Source organism: Anabrus simplex, chromosome 11, assembly GCF_040414725.1.
Source record: "Anabrus simplex isolate iqAnaSimp1 chromosome 11, ASM4041472v1, whole genome shotgun sequence".
Taxonomy (NCBI): domain Eukaryota; kingdom Metazoa; phylum Arthropoda; class Insecta; order Orthoptera; family Tettigoniidae; genus Anabrus; species Anabrus simplex.
The window spans coordinates 111,026,117-111,047,092 of NC_090275.1; the positions used below are offsets into that span (position 1 = coordinate 111,026,117).

Consider the following 20,976-nt stretch of genomic DNA (forward strand, 5'->3'; position numbering starts at 1 on the left):
ACTTAACTTAAGACAATGGCCACTTTCTTGTCTATCCCTTCCGATCTTCCAATCCTTCCACAAGGCACCTGTGGGGCAGGTGAGGCTGCCTGGCTGATGTACTGGTCCTCCTCCCCAAATTTATCTCCCGACCTAAAGTTTCACGCTCATGGACATTGCCCTTGTGGTGGTAAAGGTGGGGTCGCTCGCTGTGTCCAAGGAAAAACCAACCCTGGAGTGTAGACTGATTAAGGAAAATTAGATGATCCTCTTCACCAAACAGAAGCAAGAATATGGAGCAACTAAAAAGTAACATACACAGAGCAAGCAGTCATTCCAAGTGCACTTCTGCCATTATTTCTACCTGTTTTTACTAGTGACCAGTCTTGCTACCTTCAAACATAAAACATCAGCATCCCCTCAGCTTTAGCTACTGTATAACAAAAATTCAAAAATAATTTCATCTGAAAGCTGACGTCTTTGTTACAGAATATTATAGATCACAACTGCGAGCTCAATGCATTAAGTTTGCTGAACTTCAGTTCAATATCATGGATAGTACTGTACTACCATCCTGAGAGAATACACAAATTTAATATACTCAGTGACAAAAAAAAAAAAGTTCCCTCACCGAAAGGGAATTGACAGTTTACAGTAACATCCCAGGCAGATAATCAATGATTAGCATAGTAAGATAATTAGTTGAGCGGTCTTGCCACCAAGACCGTGAACCTACTCTCAAGTGTGGCCAATAAAAGTGCTTGTAAAGGCCTCTTCAACATAGCAGACTGTTGTTCCCAGTTGCAAAAATCTTGATGACCACTCAATAGGCATTTAGGATGCAATAGAAGGGATATTAATCAGAGGCTAGATGGTTGTACCGGCAAATCACCAGCTACATGTGCTATTTTGACTAAAGTGATGAGGCATGTTGGGACCAGTGGATGTGTGATGGCACACACACACATGCAACTAGGCCTAGAACACTCTTGACTGATTACCAGGAGAGACGACAGTCAGATGCTACAAGAAGCACGAGCAGCTCCAACTGTTTTGTCACCCACCATCCAGAGACAGGGAACACCATCATTACAGGCACGAACAATTTCCAGGCTGTACTTCTAGCAGATAAATGAGTGTCTCTTCCTTTGGGGGTCCAGAAATATATTTCCTTTTGTTTGCCTCCGCATGACAACCCAGACGTCATATTTCAGCAGGACAATGTGCAAGCACGTGCATTCTTGTTGTCACACGATTTCAGACTGTTGTCCGGGCCTGCCCGATCACCAGACTTGTCACCAATCGAAGATGTGTGGGATATGGTGATACACTGGGTGCAGGACTGTGACCCGATTCTAACCACCAAAGATGAACTATGGAACCATATGAATGCAGTATGAATGACTATACCCCAAGTGCCATTCACGCCTTATATGCGTTGATGTATCAATCATGCTCCAAATTATCAGTGCCCATGGAGAACCCAGTGCCTACTAGGCAACAGGACACATGTTGAACCTAGACGACTGAAATGCTAATCGTTTTTGCAGAGCATAGTAATAAAATTTTCCTGTGAATATGAACTTCCTATCTCTAGTCCTTCAAAGTGTTGTGTTTTTTATGAACTTGAGTGTGATATACAGTGTTGCACTGATAACTGTCTCACCATTTTAACAGCTGAGATTCAGACTCATGACTCATGCTTACAAGGTCAAAAACTATGCATGCACTTCCCATACTGCAGCTTATGGTTCGGAAAGTAAAAAGACCGCTCAACGGTCTAGTTTTTATGAGAGACCCTGTATTAATTACTTAAAACGGTAACGGTATATGAATTAGTAATTAATTTCCTTCATAGAATTACCTAGATTGATATTGTAACAAATTACCTTTTCACTAGACTGAAAGAAGAATACAGAACAATCTAATACCAGAAGTTGGATAAACCCGGTGAGATAAAACAGAAAGAGTGGCTGAAACAAATTAACTTGAAACTGTGATAAAATACTTTTTAATTTCAAGTAAACAGAATATAATGTTAATGTTCAGGGCATGTTCCTCACATGTAGAGGAAGAAAGTATGTTATGTGGAGACGTTATAACTCATTTTCTATAACTCTACATAGTAATTGAATCATGAGAAACACAGAAAAATGGAAAGTGCCAGCCATAGCCAAACTTCTCAGCTCAGCTCAGCTCAGCTCAGCTCAGCAGGGGTCTCTTCTCACTTCCCACAATTTCTTCCATCAGGGATATTGCAAAGGAACTCCTCATGCTTCAGAATATGACCAAATTTTATTTTTCATTTTTTAATTTCAGTGATCAGACTCCATTTTTCTCCCATTGCTCTTCATTACAGTGATATTTACCCTCAGTATTCTCCTCAAGATCTATACTAGAACCGCTTCTAAGTTTTTCTTCCCTTGTTCTCCTAATAACTTTCAGAAAAACACTCGATATAAAGATTTTGGAAGGCCTTCTGAGTTTCACTGCTTACATATTTGTTGGTTTATTGATTGTATTTTTCTTGGAACATTTTCCTTTCCCATACCACACTTTTCCTGATATCTGGTAGACTCCACTTGTGAGTCATTATTAAGGTTCCAAGGTAGCAAAATTGTTTTCGGTATCCAGTTTTATCAGGGCCAAATGTTTATGTCTGTTACAGGGATTTGGTTGGATTTACATACTGTCATGGTTTTAGTTTTTTTGGCTTTAAAACTCAGGTTCCATTTGCTCCTTTTCTTGTTCCTGCCAAAATTATATCAAATAAAAATGTCTACATACAGTAGTCTGAGGCTATATATGTTATGCAATAAGGACAATATAGAACTGTTAGTTGGCTGGTATTCTTGTTCTTATTTTCCAAAAACTTCCTCATCTTCTCGCCACAAGTGTGTCAATTTCCTTTTGTCCATGCATTATTTAGTCTCAAATTTCTTGGTGTGAAATCCTTGGGTGTGAACTAGTTGAATTTTTGACTACGTGAAGTCTGTGTAGATGCCGGAGGTCAATAGTAACTTCTGTGACATCTTCTTGGGTGTTACTAAGCAGCATACCAGAGGCTATATTGTTGTTATTTTCATGACCATCTGTGAGCCACTTTTACACAATCTACCTGGTCTTCTCTTTGCACTCTCGACAAAGATCCTTATGTCTCTGGCATTCCTTTTCTTGGCTCCGCAAGCCACCCAGTCTGTGTTTTCTATCCCTCTTCCAGAGTAGTAAACTGTTTGCTAACCTAATTTTATTATTATTATTATTATTATTATTATTATTATTATTATTATTATTATTATTATTATTATTATTATTATTATTATTATTATTATTATTATTATTATTATTATTATTATTATTATTATTATTATTATTATTATTATGATGTTACCTTAATCAAGGTGGAGATAATGAGGAGGAAAGTACAACATCTGCTGGAGAAGAAGGTGAAAGTTCAACCCTCGCTGAAGGAGAAGAAGGTGAAGCTACAACTACTGAGGAAGAAGGAGGAAGTCGTGGAGGATTTAGGCTTCCATCACTCACTCCTCGTTTGCCTGGTCTGCCTGCTCTGCCTGGTTTACCTTTCCCAGGACTGGGTAGAGGAGGACAAGGTAAGATATCTTCCCAGGATGACTTAAGAAATAATTAATGAACAGTTTATTAAAAAATATTACAAGTAGATTGAAAGGAAAAACTTACTGCAGGGTGTATAAGTCCTGCTGTACAAGAAAACTTGGTCAATGTGACTAAGAATCTTCCTGATAACATGAGGGTTATTGGTTTGAGGAGGGAATATGTCAAGAGAATAAAGAATATATATGTGATACTTGAAACTGTAAAAGTGGATGAATTAGGAGATAATTTGCTTCATATAATTAGATTATGTTCACCTCTGTGGTGTAGTGGTTAGTGTGATTAGCTGCCACTCTGGCGGCCCGGGTTAGGTTCCTCACTCTGCCACAGAATTTAAAATTGTACAAGGGCTGGAACGGGGTCGACTCAGCGTAGGGAGGTCAACTGAGTAGAAGGGTGTTTGATCCCACCTCAGCCATTATCGAGGTGATTTTCCGTGGTTTCCCACTTCTCCTCCAGGAATATGCCAGGATGGTACTTACTGCAACTTAACTTAAGACAATGGCCACTTCCTTCCCTCTTCCTTGTCTATCCCTTCCGATCTTCCAATCCTTCCACAAGGCACCTGTGGGGCAGGTGAGGCTGCCTGGCTGATGTACTGGTCCTCCTCCCCAGATTTATCTCCCGACCTAAAGTTTCACGCTCATGGACATTGCCCTTGTGGTGGTAAACGTGGGGTCACTCGCTGTGTCCAAGGAAAAACCAACCCTGGAGTGTAAACTGATTAAGGAAAATTAGATGATCCTCTTCACCAAACAGAAGCAAGAATATGGAGCAACTAAAAAGTAACATACACAGAGCAAGCAGTCATTCCAAGTGCTCTTCTGCCATTATTTCTACCTGTTTTTACTAGTGACCAGTATTGCTACCTTCAAACATAAAACATCAGCATCCAATCACCTTTAGCTACTGTATAACAGAAATTCAAAAATAAATTCATCTGAAAGCTGACGTCTTTGTTACAGAATATTATAGATCACAACTGCGAGCTCAATGCATTAAGTTTGCTGAACTTCAGTTCAATATCATGGATAGTACTGTACTACCATCCTGTGAGAATACACAACTTTAATAAACTCAGTGACAAAAAAAAAAGATCAATCACCGAAAGGGAATTGTCTGTATACAGTAACATCCCAGGCAGATAATCAATGATTAGCATAGTAAGATAATTAGTTGAGCGGTCTTGCCACCAAGACCGTGAACCTACTCTCATGTGTGGCCAATAAAAGTGCTTGTAAAGGCCTCTTCAACATAGCAGACTGTTGTTCCCAGTCGCAAAAATCTTGATGACCACTCAATAGGCATTTAGGATGCAATAGAAGGGATATTAATCAGAGGCTCGATGGTTGTAACGGCAAATCACCAGCTACATGTGCCATTTTGACGAAAGTGATGGGGCATGTTGGGACCAGTGGATGTGTGATGGCACACACACACACGCAACTAGGCTTAGAACACTCTTGACTGATTACCAGGAGAGACGACAGTCAGATGCTCCAAGAAGCACGAGCAGCTCCAACTGTTTTGTCACCCACCATCCGGAGACAGGGAACACCGTCATTACAGGCACGAACAATTTCCAGGCTGTACTTCTAGCAGATAAATGAGTGTCTCTTCCATTGGGGGTCCAGACATATATTTCCTTTTGTTTGCCTCCGCATGACAACGCAGACGTCATATTTCAGCAGGACAATGTGCAAGCACGTGCATTCTTGTTGTCACACGATTTCAGACTGTTGTCCGGGCCTGCCCGAACACCAGACTTGTCACCAATCGAAGATGTGTGGGGTATGGTGATACACCGGGTGCAGGACTGTGACCCGATTCTAACCACCAAAGACGAATTATGGAACCATATGAATGCAGTATGAATGACTATACCCCAAGATGCCATTCACACCTTATATGCGTTGATGTATCAATCATGCACCAAATTATCAGTGCCCATGGAGGACCCAGTGCCTACTAGGCAACAGGACACATGGTGAACCTAGATGACTGAAATGCTAATCGTTTGTGCAGAGCATAGTAATAAAATTTTCCTGTGAATATAAACTTCCTATCTCTAGTCCTTCAAAGTGTTGTGTTTTTTATGAACTTGAGTGTGAAATACAGTGTTGCACTGATAACTGTCTCACCATTTTAACAGTTGAGATTCAGACTCATGACTCATGCTTACAAGGTCAAAAACTATGCATGCACTTCCCATACTGCAGCTTATGGTTCGGAAAGTAAAAAAAACCGCTCAACGATCTAGTTTTTATGAGAGACCCTGTATTAATTACTTAAAACGGTAACGGTATATGAATTAGTAATTAATTTCCTTCATAGAATTACCTAGATTGATATTGTAACAAATTACCTTTTCACTAGACTGAAAGAAGAATACAGAACAATCTAATAACAGAAGTTGAAAGTTGGCTGAAACAAATTAACTTGAAACTGTGATAAAATACTTTTTAATTTCAAGTAAACAGAATATAATGTTAATGTTCAGGGCATGTTCCTCACATGTAGAGGAAGAAAGTATGTTATGTGGAGACGATATAACTCATTTTCTATAACTCTACATAGTAATTGAATCATGAGAAACACAGAAAAATGGAAAGTGCCAGCCATAGCCAAACTTCTCAGCTCAGCTCAGCTCAGCTCAGCTCAGCAGGGGTCTCTTCTCACTTCCCACAATTTCTTCCATCAGGGATATTGCAAAGGAACTCCTCATGCTTCAGAATATGACCAAATTTTATTTTTCATTTTTTAATTTCAGCGATCAGACTCCATTTTTCTCCCATTGCTCTTCATTACAGTGATATTTACCCTCAGTATTCTCCTCAAGATCTATACTAGAACCGCTTCTAAGTTTTTCTTCCCTTGTTCTGCTAATAACTTTCAGAAAAACACTCGATATAAAGATTTTGGAAGGCCTTCTGAGTTTCACTGCTTACACATTTGTTGGTTAATTGATTGTATTTTTCTTGGAACGTTTTCCTTTCCCATACCACACTTTTCCTGATATCTGGTAGACTCCACTTGTGAGTCATTATTAAGGTTCCAAGGTAGCAAAATTGTTTTCGGTATCCAGTTTTATCAGGGCCAAATGTTTATGTCTGTTACAGGGATTTGGTTGGATTTACATACTGTCATGGTTTTAGTTTTTTTTGGCTTTAATTCTCAGGTTCCATTTGCTCCTTTTCTTGTTCCTGCCAAAATTATATCAAATAAAAATGTCTACATACAGTAGTCTGAGGCTATATATGTTATGCAATAAGGACAATATAGAACTGTTAGTTGGCTGGTATTCTTGTTCTTATTTTCCAAAAACATCCTCATCTTCTCGCCACAAGTGTGTCAATTTCCTTTTGTCCATGCATTATTTAGTCTCAAATTTCTTGGTGTGAAATCCTTGGGTGTGAACTAGTTGAATTTTTGACTACGTGCGGTCTGTGTAGACGCCGGAGGTCAATAGTAACTTCTGTGACATCTTCTTGGGTGTTACTAAGCAGCATACCAGAGGCTATATTGTTGTTATTTTCATGACCATCTGTGAGCCACTTTTACACAATCTACCTGGTCTTCTCTTTGCACTCTCGACAAAGATTCTTATGTCTCTGGCTTTCCTTTTCTTGGCTCCGCAAGCCACCCAGTCTGTGTTTTCTATTCCTCTTCCAGAGTAGTAAACTGTTTGCTAACCTAATTTTATTATTATTATTATTATTATTATTATTATTATTATTATTATTATTATTATTATTATTATGTTACCTTAATCAAGGTGGAGATAATGAGGAGGAAAGTACAACATCTGCTGGAGAAGAAGGTGAAAGTTCAACCCTCGCTGAAGGAGAAGAAGGTGAAGCTACAACTACTGAGGAAGAAGGAGGAAGTCGTGGAGGATTTAGGCTTCCATCACTCACTCCTCGTTTGCCTGGTCTGCCTGCTCTGCCTGGTTTACCTTTCCCAGGACTGGGTAGAGGAGGACAAGGTAAGATATCTTCCCAGGATGACTTAAGAAATAATTAATGAACAGTTTATTAAAAAATATTACAAGTAGATTGAAAGGAAAAACTTACTGCAGGGTGTATAAGTCCTGCTGTACAAGAAAACTTGGTCAATGTGACTAAAAATCTTCCTGATAACATGAGGGTTATTGGTTTGAGGAGGGAATATGTCAAGAGAATAATGAATATATCTGTGATACTTGAAACTGTAAAAGTGGATGAATTAGGAGATAATTTGCTTCATATAATTAGATTATGTTCACCTCTGTGGTGTAGTGGTTAGTGTGATTAGCTGCCACTCTGGAGGCCCAGGTTAGGTTCCTCGCTCTGCCACAGAATTTAAAATTGTACAAGGGCTGGAACGGGGTCGACTCAGCGTAGGGAGGTCAACTGAGTAGAAGGGTGTTTGATCCCACCTCAGCCATTATCGAGGTGGTTTTCCATGGTTTCCCACTTCTCCTCCAGGAATATGCCAGGATGGTACTTACTGCAACTTAACTTAAGACAATGGCCACTTCCTTCCCTCTTCCTTGTCTATCCCTTCCGATCTTCCAATCCTTCCACAAGGCACCTGTGGGGCAGGTGAGGCTGCCTGGCTGATGTACTGGTCCTCCTCCCCAGATTTATCTCCCGACCTAAAGTTTCACGCTCATGGACATTGCCCTTGTGGTGGTAAACGTGGGGTCACTCGCTGTGTCCAAGGAAAAACCAACCCTGGAGTGTAAACTGATTAAGGAAAATTAGATGATCCTCTTCACCAAACAGAAGCAAGAATATGGAGCAACTAAAAAGTAACATACACAGAGCAAGCAGTCATTCCAAGTGCCCTTCTGCCATTATTTCTACCTGTTTTTACTAGTGACCAGTATTGCTACCTTCAAACATAAAACATCAGCATCCAATCACCTTTAGCTACTGTATAACAGAAATTCAAAAATAAATTCATCTGAAAGCTGACGTCTTTGTTACAGAATATTATAGATCACAACTGCGAGCTCAATGCATTAAGTTTGCTGAACTTCAGTTCAATATCATGGATAGTACTGTACTACCATCCTGTGAGAATACACAACTTTAATAAACTCAGTGACAAAAAAAAAAGATCAATCACCGAAAGGGAATTGTCTGTATACAGTAACATCCCAGGCAGATAATCAATTATTAGCATAGTAAGATAATTAGTTGAGCGGTCTTGCCACCAAGACCGTGAACCTACTCTCAAGTGTGGCCAATAAAAGTGCTTGTAAAGGCCTCTTCAACATAGCAGACTGTTGTTCCCAGTCGCAAAAATCTTGATGACCACTCAATAGGCATTTAGGATGCAATAGAAGGGATATTAATCAGAGGCTAGATGGTTGTAACGGCAAATCACCAGCTACATGTGCCATTTTGACGAAAGTGATGGGGCATGTTGGGACCAGTGGATGTGTGATGGCACACACACACGCAACTAGGCTTAGAACACTCTTGACGGATTACCAGGAGAGACGACAGTCAGATGCTCCAAGAAGCACGAGCAGCTCCAACTGTTTTGTCACCCACCATCCGGAGACAGGGAACACCGTCATTACAGGCACGAACAATTTCCAGGCTGTACTTCTAGCAGATAAATGAGTGTCTCTTCCATTGGGAGTCCAGACATATATTTCCTTTTGTTTGCCTCCGCATGACAACCCAGACGTCATATTTCAGCAGGACAATGTGCAAGCACGTGCATTCTTGTTGTCACACGATTTCAGACTGTTGTCCGGGCCTGCCCGATCACCAGACTTGTCACCAATCGAAGATGTGTGGGATATGGTGATACACCGGGTGCAGGACTGTGACCCGATTCTAACCACCAAAGATGAACTATGGAACCATATGAATGCAGTATGAATGACTATACCCCAAGATGCCATTCGCACCTTATATGCGTTGATGTATCAATCATGCTCCAAATTATCAGTGCCCATGGAGGACCCAGTGCCTACTAGGCAACAGGACACATGGTGAACCTAGATGACTGAAATGCTAATCGTTTGTGCAGAGCATAGTAATAAAATTTTCCTGTGAATATAAACTTCCTATCTCTAGTCCTTCAAAGTGTTGTGTTTTTTATGAACTTGAGTGTGAAATACAGTGTTGCACTGATAACTGTCTCACCATTTTAACAGCTGAGATTCAGACTCATGACTCATGCTTACAAGGTCAAAAACTATGCATGCACTTCCCATACTGCAGCTTATGGTTCGGAAAGTAAAAAGACCGCTCAACGGTCTAGTTTTTATGAGAGACCCTGTATTAATTACTTAAAACGGTAACGGTATATGAATTAGTAATTAATTTCCTTCATAGAATTACCTAGATTGATATTGTAACAAATTACCTTTTCACTAGACTGAAAGAAGAATACAGAACAATCTAATGCCAGAAGTTGGATAAACCCGGTGAGATAAAACAGAAAGAGTGGCTGAAACAAATTAACTTGAAACTGTGATAAAATACTTTTTAATTTCAAGTAAACAGAATATAATGTTAATGTTCAGGGCATGTTCCTCACATGTAGAGGAAGAAAGTATGTTATGTGGAGACGTTATAACTCATTTTCTATAACTCTACATAGTAATTGAATCATGAGAAACACAGAAAAATGGAAAGTGCCAGCCATAGCCAAACTTCTCAGCTCAGCTCAGCTCAGCTCAGCTCAGCAGGGGTCTCTTCTCACTTCCCACAATTTCTTCCATCAGGGATATTGCAAAGGAACTCCTCATGCTTCAGAATATGACCAAATTTTATTTTTCATTTTTTAATTTCAGTGATCAGACTCCATTTTTCTCCCATTGCTCTTCATTACAGTGATATTTACCCTCAGTATTCTCCTCAAGATCTATACTAGAACCGCTTCTAAGTTTTTCTTCCCTTGTTCTCCTAATAACTTTCAGAAAAACACTCGATATAAAGATTTTGGAAGGCCTTCTGAGTTTCACTGCTTACATATTTGTTGGTTTATTGATTGTATTTTTCTTGGAACATTTTCCTTTCCCATACCACACTTTTCCTGATATCTGGTAGACTCCACTTGTGAGTCATTATTAAGGTTCCAAGGTAGCAAAATTGTTTTCGGTATCCAGTTTTATCAGGGCCAAATGTTTATGTCTGTTACAGGGATTTGGTTGGATTTACATACTGTCATGGTTTTAGTTTTTTTGGCTTTAAAACTCAGGTTCCATTTGCTCCTTTTCTTGTTCCTGCCAAAATTATATCAAATAAAAATGTCTACATACAGTAGTCTGAGGCTATATATGTTATGCAATAAGGACAATATAGAACTGTTAGTTGGCTGGTATTCTTGTTCTTATTTTCCAAAAACTTCCTCATCTTCTCGCCACAAGTGTGTCATCTTCCTTTTGTCCATGCATTATTTAGTCTCAAATTTCTTGGTGTGAAATCTTTGGGTGTGAACTAGTTGAATTTTTGACTATGTGAAGTCTGTGTAGACGCCGGAGGTCAATAGTTACTTCTGTGACATCTTCTTGGGTGTTACTAAGCAGCATACCAGAGGCTATATTCTTGTTATTTTCATGACCATCTGTGAGCCACGTTTACACAATCTACCTGTCCTTCTCTTTGCATTCTCGACAAAGATCCTTATGTCTCTGGCTTTCCTTTTCACGGTCTTGTACTGAAATATTCCACTGCTTGGGCAGTGGGTTTTCAGTCGAATGCCTCACTCCCACGACCTTTTTCCTAAAAGTTGTTCTGTCCCATACCTCTTCCTCCTTACATCTACTTCTACTAGGTCATTGTTCACCTCCGCAAGCCACCCAGTCTGTGTTTTCTATTCTTCTTCCGGAGTAGTAAACTGTTTGCTAACCTATCTTTATTATTGGTATTATTATTATTATTATTATTATTATTATTATTATTATTATTATTATTATTATTATTATTATTATTATTATTATTATTATTATTATTATTATTATTATTATTATTATTATTATTATTATTATTATTATTATTATTATTATTATTATTATTATTATTATTATTATTATTATTATTATTATTATTATTATTATTATTATTATTATTATGTTACCTTAATCAAGGTGGAGATAATGAGGAGGAAAGTACAACGTCTGCTGGAGAAGAAGGTGAAAGTTCAACCCTCTCTGAAGGAGAAGAAGGTGAAGCTACAACTACTGAGGAACAAGGAGGAAGTCGTGGAGGATTTAGGCTTCCATCACTCACTCCTCGTTTGCCTGGTCTGCCTGGTCTGCCTGCTCTGCCTGCTCTGCCTAGTTTACCTTTCCCAGGACTGGGTAGAGGAGGACAAGGTAAGATATCTTCCCAGGATGACTTAAGAAATAATTAATGAACAGTTTATTAAAAAATATTACAAGTAGATTGAAAGGAAAAACTTACTGCAGGATGTATAAGTCAGGCTGTACAAGAAAACTTGGTCAATGTGACTAAAAATCTTCCTGATAACATTTAAAATTGTACAAGGGCTGGAACGGGGTCCACTCAGCGTAGGGAGGTCAACTGAGCAGAGGGGTGTTTGATCCCACCTCCGCCATCGTCGAAGTGGTTTTCCTAGGTTTCCCACTTCTCCTCCAGGAAAATACCAGGATAGTACTTACTGTAATTTAAGCAATGGCCACTTCCTTCCCTCTTCCTTGTCTATCCCTTCCGATCTTCCAATCCTTCCACAAGGCACCTGTGGGGCAGGTGAGACTGCCTGGCTGATGTACTGGTCCTCCTCCCCAGATTTATCTGCCGACACAAAGTTTCATGCTCCTGGACATTGCCCTTGAGGTGGTAGAGGTGGGATCGTTGGCTGAGTTCGGGGAAAAGCCAATCCTGGAGCGTAAACTGATTAAGAAAGAAAATTAGATTATCCTCTTCAAGAAACTGAAGCAAGATTATGGAGCAATCTAAAAGTAACATACACAGAGCAAGCAGTCATTCCAAGTGCCCTTCTGGCATAATTTCCACCTGGTTTTACTATCGACCAGTCTTGCTACCTTCGAACTTAAAATATCCAAAGTCCCCTCAGCTTTAACTACTTTATAACAAAAATTCAAAATATAATTTCGTCCGAAAGCTGACATCTTTGTTACAGAATATTATAGACCATAACTGCAAGCTCAATGCATTAAGTTTGCTGAACTTCAATTCAATATCATGGACAGTACTGTAGTACCCTCCAAAGAGAATACACAACTTTAATAAACTCAATGACAAAAATAATCACTAACCAAAAGGGAATTGTCAGTATACAGTTACATCCCAGGCAGGTAGTCATAGAAGGTGATTAGTTGAACAGACTTGCCACCAAGACCATGAACCTGCTCTCAAGTGTGGCCCATAAAGGCCACTTCAACATATTAGACTGTTGCTCCCAGTTGCATAAATCTTGATGGCCAATCAATAGGCATTTATGATGCAACAGAAGGGCAATTAATCAGAGGCTAGATGGTTGTAACGGCAAATTGCCAGCTACATGTGCCATTTTGACCAAACCACTGTGGCGTTTTGGGACCAATGACTGTGTGATGGCCCGCGCACACGGCAACTGTGCTAAGAACACTTTTGACTGATTACCGGGAGAGGCGACAGTTGGATGGTCCAAGAAGCACTACCAACTCAAAATGTTTTGTAACTCACTATCCAGAGACAGGGAACACCGTCATTACAGGCCAGGCCCGAACAATTTCCAGGCTGTACTTCTAGCAGATAAGAGAGTGTCTTCTCCTTTAGGGGTCCAGACATATGTTTCCTTTTGTTTGCTTTTGCATGACAACCCAGACGCTAAATTTCAGCGGGACAATCTGCGACCACATGTTTGCTGCACGAACGCGTGCCTTCTTGTTGTCACAGGATGTCAAACTGTTGACCTGGCCTGCCCGATCACCAGACTTGTTGCCAATTGAAAATATTTGCGATACGACAGGTGCAGCGCTGTGACCCAATGCCAACCACCAAAGATGAACTGTGGAACCAGGTGAATGCAGCATGAACGACTATACCCCAGGACGCAATTCGCTCCTTATAAGCGTTGATGCTATCACGCATGGAACAAGTTATCAGTGCCCATGGAGGACCCAGTGCCTACTAGGCAACAGGACACATGCTGAACCTAGGTGACTGAAATGCTAATCGTTTGTGCAGAACATAGTAATAAACATGTCTTGTGAATATGAACTTCCTATCCCTAGTCTTTCAACATGTTGTGTTTTTTATGAACATGGGTGCAAAATACAGTGTTGCAGTGATAACTGTCTCAACATTTTAACAGCTGAAATTTAGACTCATGACTCGTGCTTACAAGGTCAAAAACTATGCGTGCGCCTCCCATATTGCAGCTTATGGTTCGGAAAGTAAAAACACCGCTTCAACGGTCTAGTTTTTATGAGAGACCCTGTATTAATTACTTAAAACAGTAATGGTATATGAAGTAGTAATTAATTTCCTTCATAGAATTACCTAGATTGATATTGTAACAAATTACCTTTTCACTAGACTGAAACAAGAATACAGAGCAATCTAATAGTAAACGTTGGATAAACCCGGTGAGATAAAACAGAAAGAGTGGCTGAAACAAATTAACTTGAAACTGTGATGAAATACTTTTTAATTTGGAGTAAATATAGGATAAAGTTAAGGTTCAGGGCAGGTTCCTCACACATAAAAGAAGAAAGTATGTTATATGGAGATGTTATAACTCATTTTCTATAACTCTACATAGTAATGAATCATGATATAGAAAGTACCAGCCATAGCCAGACTGCTCAGCTCAGCAAAGGTCTTGCAGTAAGATACTCTCCTCTCCTCTCTTTCCACCATTTCTTCTGTCAGTGATGATGCAAAGGAACTCCTGATGCTGCAGAATATGACCAAATTTTATTTTCCAATTTTCAATTTCAGTGACCAGACTCCATTTTTCTTCCACTGCTTTTCATGACAGTGATATTTATCTTCAGTATCCTTCTCAAGATCTATACTTGAACCGCTTCTAACTTTTTCTTTCCTTGTTCTCCTAATGACTTCCAGAAAAACGCTCGATATAAAGGTTTTCGAAAAGGCCTTCCGAGTTTCAATGCTTGCATATTTGTTGGTGAATAGATTGTATTTATCTTGGAACATTTTCTTTGCCCATACTATACTTTTCCTGATTTCTGGTAGACTCCACTTGTGAGTCATGATTAAGGTTCCAAGGTAACAAATTGTTTTAGGTATTCAATTTTATCAGGGCCAAATATTTATGTTTGTTACAGGCATTTGGCTGGTTTTACTTTTCTTTGCTTTAATTCTCAGGTTCCATTTGCTCCAAAGTTTCTCCTGGTTTGTTGAGCATTCTCTGCTTACCTTCTCTGGTTTCTGCATACATTACGGTATATCAAATAAAAATGTCTACATACAGTAGACTGAGGCTATATATGTTATGCAATAAGGACTAAATAGAACTATATATAGCTGGTCTTCTTTTTCTTATTTTTCATAAACTTCCTCATCCTCTTGCTACGAGTCTGTCATCTTCCTTATGTCCATGCATTGTTTAGTCTGAAATTCCTTCCCATCAATTCCTTGGGTGTGAACTTGTTGATTTTATGACTATGTAAGTCTGTATACTGTAGTTGCCGGAGGTCAATAGTAACTTTTGTGACATCCTCTCGGATGTTATTAAGCAGCATACAGAGGCTATATTGTTGTTATCTTCATGACCATCTGTGAGCCACGTTTACACAATCTACCTGTCCTTCTCTTTGCACTCTCGACAATGATCCTTCCGTCTTTCCCTTTTCCTTCTTGGTCTTCAACTGAAATATTCCGGAGCTTGGGCAGTGGGTTCTCAGGTGCATGCCTGATTCCCATGACTTTTTTCCTAAATGTTGTTCTGTCCCGTATGTCTTCCCCCTTGACATCTACTAGGTCATTATGCACCTCCGCTAGCCACCCAGGCTGTGTTTCCTATTCTTCTTGCGGGAGTAGTAATCTGTCTGCTAACCTATCTTGATTATTATTATGTTTTCTTAATCAAGGTGGAGATAATGAGGAGGAAGGTACAACGTCTGCTGGAGAAGAAGCTGAAAGTTCAACCCTCTCTGAAGGAGGAGAAGGTGAGGCTACAACTACTGAGGAAGAAGGAGGAAGTCGTGGAGGATTTAGGTTACCATCGCTTACTCCACGTCTGCCTGGTCTGCCTGCTCTGCCTGCTCTGCCTGCCCTGCCTGCCCTGCCTGGAGTACCTTTCCCAGGACTGGGTATAGGAGGACAAGGTAAGATATCTTCCCTTGATAACTTAAGAAATAATTAATAAAATGTTTTAAAAAAATATTAGAAACAGATTGAAAGGAGAACTTTCCAGCAGAATGCATAGCTTATCCTCTTGCTATGAGTCTGTTGCCTTTCTTATGTCCATGCGTTTTTTAGTCTCAAATTCTTTGCTGTCAATTCCTTGGGTGTGAACTTGTTGGTTTCCTGACTATATGTAGTCCGTGTAGTTGCCAGGGGTTCAATATTGACTTCTGTGACATCCTCTCAGATGTCTACTAAACAGCATACCAGAGACTATATTGTTGTTATTATTTACGACAATCTGTGAGGCACGTTTACACAATCTACCTGTCCTTCTCTTTGCACTCTTACGTCTTTGGCTTTTCCTTTCTTGGTCTTCTACTGAAATATTCCGCGACTTGGGCAGTGGGTTATCAGGTGCATGCCTCATTCCCACAAACTTTTTCCTAAATGTTGTTCTGTCCCGTATCTCTTCCCTCTTGACATCTACTTCTACTAGGTCATTGTGCACCCAGGCTGTGTTTTCCATTCTTCTTGCAGGAGTAGTAATCTGTTGGCTAACCTATCTTGATTATTATTATTATTATTATTATTATTATTATTATTATTATTATTATTATTATTATTATTATTATTATTATTATTATTATTATTATTATTATTATTATTATTATTATTATTATTTTCTTAATCAAGGTGGTAATAATGAGGAGGAAGATACAACATCTGCTGGAGAAGAAGGTGAAAGTGAAGGAGAAGGAAGTCGTGGAGGATTTAGATTACCATCGCTTACTCCACGTCTGCCTGGTCTGCCTCGGCTGCCTGGTCTGCCTCGTCTACCTTTCCCAGGACTGGGTACAGGAGGACAAGGTAAGATATCTTCCAGGCCTGAAGCAGATTAAAGTCTGCATCTGCTAGGTTTCTGGCTGTTCTAACAGGTAGATGTCTACATTTTTGCCTGTTGATAAGAGCAACATTAATGTCACTATGGATTGGCAACTGACTGTTGTTAGTTATTTTCTTAATGTTATTTGCTTTACGTCCCACTAACTACTTTTACGTTTTTTGGAGACTCCGAAGTGCCGGAATTTAGTCCCGCAGGAGTTCTTTTACGTGCCAGTAAATATACCGAGATGAGGCTGACGTATTTGAGCCTTCAAATACCACCAGACTGAGCCAGGATCGAACCTGCCAAGTTGGGGTCAGAAGGCCAGCACCTCAACCATCTGAGCCACTCAGCCCGGCAGTTATTTTGTTATAATTTCACAGGAGAGAATTTTCCCGACAGAGGTGAGGTGATGGAATACGGGATAGAATAGGTAGCCATAAAGTGGGAGTAGATCTAATTGTCTCTGGTATCATGCGCATAGTGTCATTCAGTAAGTGTCAATTAATTTGGTGTGACTGCTGTTCAGCCATATCGATGAGCAATATTCTGCAGCAGAGTACACAAGACTAACAGCTGAAGACCATAGGGTAGATGCTAATGATCCCCACGTGGTTCCACACATCTTCTGTAAAATGTTGTTCTTTGATTGTAACTTAGCAGTCATTTACTGAAGATGTTTCTTGAAGAACAGAGTTCTAAACCAAATAAAATAATAAGTGAGTTATTCCACCTTTAAGGAATAACTCACTTATTATTATTATATTTGGTTTAATCAAAGTTCAATATGGACCCATAAATTGAAATTCATTTCTCTAGAGGATAAAGCTTACCAGGCAAACCATAATGCCTTTCTTTATTTAAGCTTAAAAATAAGGTAACAAAATTAGGAAAAGACATTGATTTCCTTAAACAATGTATTTCTTTAAACCTAACTCCTTTCTTAAAGTCACTATGAAAAAACATTGTTTTTTTTTTCACCTCAAACTTGGAAAAGCCATATCAGAACTAATAAAATATGGCTAAGAGATGAAATTAAATTCTTATACAAGAAAAAAAAAAAAAAAAAAAAAAAAAAATCTTTACTAAATCTTAAATTATATGAGACTCATCTTGAAGTAGCCGAGTTGTAGTCCTATGCTCAATGGAATCTTTTCCAATCCCACATTGATGATAAATTATTTAATGAACCAACCAAAAAAACAGCAAATTTTAGAAAGAAAACTTAATTTCCTAAAAATTTCCAACTATCAAAACAAGAAATTCAAATCAACCAGTACACCCCTAAACACTTTTGAACAATTCTATCCACCAGTCATCAATTTATCCAATGTACAATTAAATGATATTGAAAATTCAATTTACCGAGCTCGATAGCTGCAGTCGCTTAAGTGCGGCCAGTATCCAGTATTCGGGAGATAGTAGGTTCGAATCCCACTGTCGGCAGCCCTGAAAATGGTTTTCTGTGGTTTCCCATTTTCACACCAGGCAAATGCTGGGGCTGTACCTTAATTAAGGCCACGGCTGCTTCCTTCCCACTCCCAGCCCTTTTCTGTCCCATCGTCGCCATAAGACCTATCTGTGTCGGTGCGACGTAAAAAAAAAAAAAAAAATCTTATAGAACTAAATGAGGCCACAGCACTAGTTGCAAATCGAGGATTGTGCCGACATTTAGTAAATTCTCAGAGGCTTGCAGACTGAACGCTGAAAGGCATAACAGTCTATAATGATAATGTATGTATGTATGTATGTATGTATGTATGTATGTATGTATGTATGTATGTATGTATGTATGTATGTAGAAAAAAATTCAATTTTAGCTACAGGCCCTAAACATAATTGGCCCAACCTTAACGTACTCAATGTTGCTGCTAATAATTTGTATTGAAAAGGTGGAATAACTCACTTATTATTTTATTTGGTTTAATCAAAGTTCTATATGGACCCATAAAATGAAATTCATTTCTCTAGAGGGCAGAGTTCTGTCAAGAGAAATCCCTAGATATTGTGGATGTCTGTTGTGGGCAAGACAAGTGCTCTAAAAATGAATATTCAGTTCACAATTGGCCATTTTGTTGCTGAGGTGAAAACATATAACTGTTGCTTCACGTCCGGAGGTTTAACCTCAAAGTGCCCTACATGGGACCTCTGGGTGGTGCCAAGAAATCAACAACATTGGCAGCCAGACAATCCTTGGGATCTCTATGCTTAAAATATATCACAATGACAAGACCTCAGGAAAATAGTCCTTATAAGGACAATATTCTGCACTGAAAATTGTGTATGAAAATTCTGGTTCCTGTTCCATTTATGGTATTTATTTCAGGCTGGTGCATAGTAGTTTTGACCAGGTGGCTTACTGATGTTGAGGATGATTTACACCTGATTTCTAAGCGAGAACGTGGGACCAATAAACTTGAACTGATTGGGTTAATGGTCAGTCACAACCTGTGTTTCTTTCTCCATTAAGGAAATGTTCCAGATTATTATCACCTCTTGATCATTCTCACAATTGTCTCTTATGTTGTATTCAGCTTAAAATTTTAATTAACCTCAATACACTTCATTACATTAAGATCTCTATGTTTGTTAACAAAGGTGGTAATGAAGGAGAGGAAAGTACAACTCCTGCCAATGATGAGGAAATAACACCCTCTGAAGAAGAAGACGGTGAAGCTACAACCCTTGAGGAAGAAGGAGGACGAGGTAGGTGATCTTGTGTAGTCTAGTAGAGTTATGACAGAAGTCATTAAATGAATCTATTATCTGTTTCACAAATTAAAGGCCCCCTTTTTTCTATAATTTAGTTGATTGGTCAGATGGCCTGCTAGTTGCAAATGTCTTCCCTGCATATTGTTGAGCAGAACTCACGCCAATGTACTGTCAAATTATAATCATTATAAAATATCAAAGCCATTTTGACAGTGCTGATGTAATTATTTTATTATTATTATTGATATGTACAGTCGTATCAGCACACACTTTATTAAAACATAACCAGTTTTTGGACACTAAGGTCCATCATCAGTGTTAATATTTAAATTTTTAAAATTTAATTTCACATAAGTGTGTCGTCAAAATGAGTTAAAATGAGTTTAAATTTTGGGATCGCCCGATTCTTATGACGTAACTTGGATCAAAACTTAGGAACAGAGGCTTACTTCGATCACCTTGAATTCGTATCTCATGCGTAATACTTCCTCTGTATAATGTTTCGAACATTGAACATTCACTGGAAACTTGTGAAACGAAATTCCACTACCTTTAGTTTCTCGTGAATAAACCATGACTGGAACTGCGACTGTTTAACATCATTTAAATTTAAGAATTTCATTTTTTGTCCGTATTGAACTGAGAACGTAAGATGCATTACATCAGACAAATACATAATACATTCACAACCAACTAAGTTAATGAACACGTTTAAAGGCACGAACCTGGTAGACAGGGGGCAAGAAAGCGATCCTAGAGGCCCGGCATTGAACTTCAGTGTAACCACTTCCATAGCACTTTACGGGCTCTATTTACAGGCCTTGTATTATAACGTAGGCAACGATTCTGCTCACCAGACCACTATGAATTTATCTTTCTACTTGACCTGTTAGGTAAAATCTGTAAAATCTACTTGAAAGTAAAAATAAATTCTTGAGTACGGCCTTGGCACTGCAAGAAAATACGGCTTGTCCTTATGCGTTTCTACAGCACTGTACAGAGTAATGTGTCATTTGTGAAGGTGAAGAAGATGCTGAAGAAGGGACTACACCTTCAAGCGGAGGAGGGGGTGGTCTACCAAGTCTACCAAGTTTACCCAGCATTCCTGCACAACTGGGCATACCAATAGCATCAGCTCTAGCTGGAGGTGCCGGGTTGATTGGCAGCGCTGCAGCTGCTTCAGGAACAGCACTTCTTGGACAGGGTGAGTACAAGAAGTCCACTCTCGACATTGGCTTACCGTTTAATCAGATTTATATCACAACCTCTCTTTCTTCTGTTTAACTGAAGTGTTGATGATGTTCTCCTTTCCACACTGCCCACTAGACTGGAGAAGTGATCAAAGCTGAATGCATTAATGCAATGACATCAACACCAGAACCAATAGATCACAGGCCACAAATTGAAAAATCAATCAATCAATCAATCAATCAATCAATCAATCAATCAATCAATCAATCAATCAATCAATCAATCAAT

General features: G+C 39.1%; 1 protein-coding gene across 1 annotated transcript in view; it reads left to right on the plus strand.

Annotated features, from left to right (window-relative positions):
• LOC137502681 (uncharacterized PE-PGRS family protein PE_PGRS54-like) overlaps window positions 1-20,976 on the plus strand; it is a 119,623-nt gene that overhangs the window by 72,098 nt on the left and 26,549 nt on the right. The window contains exons 9-15 of the mRNA XM_068229622.1: window positions 3,381-3,590; window positions 7,388-7,597; window positions 11,708-11,935; window positions 15,644-15,880; window positions 16,596-16,769; window positions 19,384-19,491; window positions 20,519-20,701. Coding sequence (XP_068085723.1) covers window positions 3,381-3,590; window positions 7,388-7,597; window positions 11,708-11,935; window positions 15,644-15,880; window positions 16,596-16,769; window positions 19,384-19,491; window positions 20,519-20,701 — 1,350 coding nt within the window. The remainder of the gene's footprint in view (window positions 1-3,380; window positions 3,591-7,387; window positions 7,598-11,707; window positions 11,936-15,643; window positions 15,881-16,595; window positions 16,770-19,383; window positions 19,492-20,518; window positions 20,702-20,976) is intronic.